The sequence below is a fragment of the Uloborus diversus genome, chromosome 2, assembly GCF_026930045.1.
Source record: "Uloborus diversus isolate 005 chromosome 2, Udiv.v.3.1, whole genome shotgun sequence".
NCBI lineage: Eukaryota > Metazoa > Arthropoda > Arachnida > Araneae > Uloboridae > Uloborus > Uloborus diversus.
This window is the reverse complement of record NC_072732.1, coordinates 149,328,233-149,334,801: the sequence shown is the minus strand read 5'-3', so window position 1 is coordinate 149,334,801 and position 6,569 is coordinate 149,328,233. Positions and strand designations below refer to the sequence as shown.

The following is a 6,569-nucleotide window of genomic DNA, read 5'->3' as shown; positions in this document are numbered from 1 at the left end:
TTTATTACTAGGTGTCTAACTATACATGTATGTGCTTTTCATACATGAAATAAAAATAACATTTAAGATACAGGTTATAAAAATATTTTTGAAACACACAAATCCAAAATGCAAACAATTTTGAAATTGTATAATAAAAAAAAAGTTACTGAATGAAATTAGAAGAAATTTTAAAATAATCAATTAACTTATTTCAAGTAACTTGTCAAAAATAGAAGTTGTTTTTGCATACTCGCATCTTATCAATATAAATACTAATTTGTAAGATTTATATTACTCTACTGAAATGAATGAAATTTACTACATTTCATGAGACAAAAAGATTTGAATAAAACTATCACATGGTATAATAGTCACACTATGCAAAACAAAACCAAAATGCAAAATTGTGATACATTCGACATTGCATTGAATTCATAGAAGTATAGATTCTCTGCAATAATTTTGGCTTAAGTTAAGAGTAAAAATTTCTTTCAGTTAGCTTAGTGAAAAGACAGATGAACAGTATTTAAAAGCTAGTAGGGAAATGATGCAATAAAATCTGAAAACATGCACCTACATAGTTGAGCAAATGCGGTTAAAAAAAAAAAAAAACCTGCATTTACTATTCATTTTGACATTTTACATATTAAGACAAAAATAAAACTAAAAAGAAGGAAACTTTTCACTGCATTTTTTTAGCAGTTTAAATACTATTCATTTTGAATATTACCAGAAATCAGAAGAAAAGTCAATGTTGACAAAATGTGAAATTCAGTACCAAGTTTTTAGCTAATTCCATAACGTATTAAGCACAATAAAAATTTCAACTGCTACATATGTTTCACCATCATGCATCAAAAGGTTAGAAATAAATATTGTACCAAATATGACAGAAACAATTTTTTTATTGATTTTAAATAAATTTCATCACAATGACTAAAATTATCTGATAAAGTTACTTATGATGAAATTTACAATGTGCAGACAATGCATGTTTACTTTTAAAAGGAACTGCACAGAGTTTGCACTTATACACATTTTGTCCACTGACAAAGTGATTGTTCCAATGCCTCAACATGCTACTTTTCACAGAGAAACTTCGATGACAAGTAGGGCAAGAATATGGACGTTCCCCAGTATGTGTCCTTACATGATCATACAAGTGAGTAGACACTCTAGTTCGGTAATCACAATATTCACAAAAGAAAGTCCCATCTTTTCGTTTGTTTGCAAGAAGTAGTGTTCTTGAATCATTATAAGAGTCAGCGGTGAAGGTGGCAGAAGTAAAATCTAGAGAAACATTTTAATATCAGAATATGTTTTATAACATCAGCTTCTTTTCTTTTTTTGCTTATTATCAAATTAAACAGCAACATAAAATGTACAAAATATGAAACATACAAAGAATGAAAATAAAGTGAAAATAATGGATAAGCTTTTGATTTCTGTTATATACAAACAGAACTTTTCAGTCCTGCCATGTTGCAGCAGTAATGTATTGTTTGAAATGCTTTTGAGTCCGGTGAGGCTTTGACATACAGTTCATTCAATTGTTGAATGGCAGAAAAATCTGATTGCAAGCTTGCTGAAGACGAAAAAAAAATCATATATAAAAATGATGCTAAGACAAGATGAAACTTTCAACATAAAGGGTTTTGGCACTTATGCAATAAAATATAAATTTAGCCAACTTCAATTAATGTAAACTTTATTTCAGAAAAAAAATAAACATATTTTATAAACAACATTAAGCCTTTAAGAAAGACATAAAGAATAAATATTACAATTGAAGAAAGTTTTAAAATATAAATTGAATATTTAGATTCATTTGACAATGTTAAAATGAGCACCTAGAGACCTGATTGAGGATCAGAAATAGAGGTATTCTTTGTCTGGGGTTTAGATAACAACCAAAAATGGTGGGATTTTGATGAACTTCCACAGAAACATTTCTAGAACTACATGTAAAAGAAGTCATCTATGTTGGGAACTAGTATAAAAAATTATGTTTTTTACTTTTAAAATACAGTCGGACCTCCATATATCGAAGTAGCAAATTGCCGGAAAAAAATTCGATATATAGAAATTTTGATATATAGAAACACAATCTTATTTTATCATAAAAATATCCTAAAACATTAAAATTAAAACTAATTTTCGTGCATGAAACCCAACTTCTAATTTAAACGAGCATCGGATAAAATGAAAGTTAATAATTAAAAATTTAACAGAAAATACATTTTTGCTCCTTCATACACCTTCATTCTTCGGAAATTCAACTTGAACCGCCACATTAGGGGATTTTCGTGTTAACAATGTAATCGAGAGAAAAGTAAAAAATCAATCTACTTAACTTGAATGATTTTTACTGAAGCTAAAAATACTAAGAATGATAATCAACAGACAAAAGGGATAACTTGACACTGATTTTAGTGTTACTGGTTGCAACTAAGATTTGAAATAAACTTGAGGGAATGTAAGAACTCCAGAAGGGAACAACGACCCTATCTACACACCCTTGAACCCCCTATTCCTTATGAATTTCGTAGCAACTTTTAGTGATCATAATTTTCTCCGCTAACCTTCATTTTTCATGGGACATACAGTCTAAAGTGGAAAAAAACCTACGAATGTCTCACAAAAAATTTCGATATATAGAGACTTTTTCGATATATAGAAACAATTTTTCTATGTAATGAACATAGAAATTAGCTGGGATTTCGATATATAGAAAATTTTGATATGTGGAAGTTCGATATATGGAGGTCCGACTGTATAATGATAGAAATGAAATATATTTAAAAGAAATTATGCTGCATGAATTTCTTTAATTAAAAAATTACAATTATGATTACGTAAACACAAATATATCGCTAGCTAGTGTGATTTAGTCAACAGTAGCATATTTAACAGGAGCTACTTTTACAAAAAGAGCAACTTAACTTTATCTCATTCAAGTTTTTATAAATTATACGTAAAGAAATAGTTTTCTTTACGTATAATTTATAAAAACTTAGATATATGTCTCAGCGTAAGAATATAAAAGACATATTTTATAGCTTTTAGCATCCTGGTTACTGATAATTATCCATTTAAAGAACAGATAAGAGATGCTGTAGTCGTAAAAATTGCAGAAGATATACTGTACACAAAATAAAAAATAGCAGGGAACTTTATAGGGAAGATGATACCTAACTTAGATTAAAATGTAGAAAATAAGAAGTTAATTTTCTGAGAACACATTCCATGATGTAGCGAGGCTTGATGCAAACATATTGCTCTCCCCATGTCTTGATTGTACATTAGTTGCTCATTAGTATGATAGTCCAAACTTGTATGTTCAATTTTTACAATCATCATTCTATCTCTGTATAAGCCGAGTTTCTATTTGATAACGTCCCTAAAGGTCAAACAACAACAAACCACCTGCGATGAGCAAGTGTAATGGAAATTTTTCACACTGAACGTTTAACATAAGACATTACTGTTTGATCTTTTTAAAAGTAATTCTTTTTTTAAAAAATCATTAAAATGAAATAAAAATCAAATGCATAAAAAAAGGGGCATATGCTATCATTTGTAACAAACTAGAAGGTGTCGTATACCCTCCAATACAGCAAAACATAAGAGTTATTTAGCTCCATAATTATTATCCAACATTAAATATATGTTTTAGAGTAAGAGCTGCACAATAACGTTTCATGTTTCTGATATATAAGGGTTTTGCTCAATTTTCTGAAAACCTTCCTTTTTCTGAAATATATCCTAAGGATAGAATATACAGGGTGTCCAAAAAGTCCTAGACACTTAAAATCATTGAAAAGTAAAAAACTGTCACATGATTACACAGTTTGTACAAGAAAACTTCACAGGTTCAGAATTTTTTTTTTTATGATGTCATAAAACAGTGGTGTTCAACCTTTATTTTGCCCAAGGGCCACATCTCATATGAAGTTAAATCTCAGAGGCCAGAACCAGAACACATAAATTTAAACATATTTGTCTCCCCCCCCCCCTTTCTAGATAACATGAGAAAACACAAAATAAAAAGAAAGAAAATTACTAACCAAACATTTTAATCATTGTTACACGCTTAATTTACCAATATGAAGTTTCAATCTGCCCTTTAGAAACTCATTTCTGACCATTTGGCACCAAATTTTCAGCAATTATTCTTAATATTGAGTAAAGATAATCAGTTGTTTTTGAAGCTTCCAGAACATAATTTTTGATTCATAATGTTTAACAGAACAACCGGACACATGGACCAGCTTTGAGGCTATCGTTTGGGCACCACTATCAAATATTCATGAATCAGTGATGTATTAGTGTGCAACCCACATGTTCATATGACTATTGCATTTCTATGATTTTTTTAAGTGTGTCTAGGACTTTTAGGACACTCTGTATATTGAGATGATTCAACTATACTAACTGGAACATTTTAATTTTGTAATAAGATTACAAGATTGATCTCAATTAAGAATTGATATTACATTTACATTATATTTAAGAAATTTCAAATATTTTAAATTGCTATCTTACAAGCTATACATCAACTTCCGCTTGAATTTGATTGCAGTGCATAAACAAGCAGTGTCTTTGCAGGTTACTTTTGGTAGTAAATCCTTTTTGACACACGGGACAAACAAAGCGCCGCTCTCCAGTATGTATGACCTCATGTTCAAGAAAATGTCCTCGATTGTTTGTGCGGTATGAACATAAACTACATTGGAAGCGATACTGCACACCATTCTCATCATCAGGTTCAGCAAACATCAATGAAAGAGGTCTTCTACCTTTTCTTCCTAGAACCAAAATAACTACATCAAAAATCATACGCAATGTAAATAAAAACACCTTTAAATTTCAGAAGAAAGTAAGAAAGATTGGAAAAACCCTGGCAATTGTCAACAGTAAGGTCATAAATGAATAGATGATGGAAAAAGGGATAGATTTTTAGACCTGAATTTTAGAGCTGTCTGTGAAGGATATTATAGAATATAAGTTTGAAGAACAAAAATAACTTTCATCAAAAAAAATGTGAAGAACATCTAGTTTCACTTTGTACTTATCTCTTTATCATTCAAATATTTGATGATAAATCAAAAGAGAATATTAAATATAATAACACTAATGATTTTCCTTTCATGGAAATCAATGTGAAAAAGGGGGGGGGGACATTTGAACAGGGATTAAATAAAACAGATTTTCAATTTGTACCTAGGGTAAAGAGAAACATGAAATATATACATATAAGGGACTGTTTACTGAAAAAGGTCAGATTACGTTAACAACAGTTTTATAACCACAGGCAAAATGAAAAACAAATATCAAACCTCCCAAAAAGCAATGTAACTGATTTTAAAAAAAGGCTGTAGAAATTTTTTAGCAAGAGAAAAAAAAAAAAGTGTGAATGAGAAACATCCAAAATGTCATGAAATCAATACTTATGGAATGCGAGTTATATAATACATTATGCTGCAGGCATTGTATCGGACAAGCTATTTGGTATTTTCTTGCAGTTCTACCTAAACTCTGGCCAAAGCCTCCCACTTGCAGCTTACACTTCTAATGTTAGACTCAGATAAAAGTTTATAACATTCCCTACAAAGTAATGGATGAATAGAGTATTACAAATTTAGTTCAACAAATGTACCATAATGCCTGCAAAAATGTTATTAATACATAATTCAATCCAATCTGATCAGTTAATGCAAGCTAATGGATAATATCAGAGGTGCTCAATCAATGGCCCACCGTACATACGGGCTCCTTGTTATGATCAATGTTACGATTAGGAAACAATGGTCTGGGAACTTCTAAAACAACTGATCATCTTCATCTTGCTTTAAAAACTATTGGTAGAAATTTGGAGGATATGAGTAAGAAATTTTCTAAAAATGAGATAGAAATTTAGTATTAGTAAAAGTAGCATGCCGAAATTGATAATAATTATATAATAAATATTCTTGGCTACAAATTTTCTTCCCCTTTCCATTTTTCCCCAGATTATCAAGAAAAAATTTGGAAATATTTATATTTTATACATGTTCTAGCCCGAAAGATTCATTGTACTGTGAAGTGCTACCCTTGTGTAAAAAAAAAGGTTGGGAATCACTGAATAATATGAAGAATTTGCAAATATTAAAAAAATCAAATCAGAGATACCTTTTTTTCCCTTTACTTAGAAAAAGAAAAGAAATCAACTTTACCTAGCATGACAAGTCAAAATTTAACAAAGTCTTATTTAGAAATATTACTAATTTTTAAAAATAGCTGAAAAAAGTTTTAAAGTGAGAGAGAGAGCGGCTGAAACATTTTCTAGAAAATTAAGGACATGTTTAATAACTTAAAAAATAGATAAAATTCTTGTGAGATATATGGATTACTTGAAACAATATTTATCAATAAAAAGTGAAAGTTTCATGTCTTAATTCAACACAAAGGCAATATGAGGCAGTGAGAAGCAAATGGATGTAAGTGGCAAAATTAAAAATTTGGAGACAACCATTACAAATGATAGGTAAACCTTTCCTCTGTCTCGGGACAAGACCTAGTACTAGTAGCCCTGGTAGGTTCTGCTA

The 6,569-nt window shown here is 29.8% G+C and overlaps 1 protein-coding gene across 1 annotated transcript in view; it reads right to left on the bottom strand.

The window, feature by feature from the left end:
- Positions 1–350: 350 nt before the first annotated feature.
- The window catches only part of LOC129216594 (zinc finger protein 184-like), a 44,510-nt gene continuing 38,291 nt past the window's right edge, over positions 351–6,569 (bottom strand). The window contains exons 5-6 of the mRNA XM_054850808.1: positions 4,528–4,842; positions 351–1,272 (exon numbers count right to left, since the gene is read on the bottom strand). Of these exons, the coding sequence (XP_054706783.1) occupies positions 4,531–4,842 (312 nt within the window). The 3' untranslated portion in view covers positions 351–1,272; positions 4,528–4,530. The remainder of the gene's footprint in view (positions 1,273–4,527; positions 4,843–6,569) is intronic.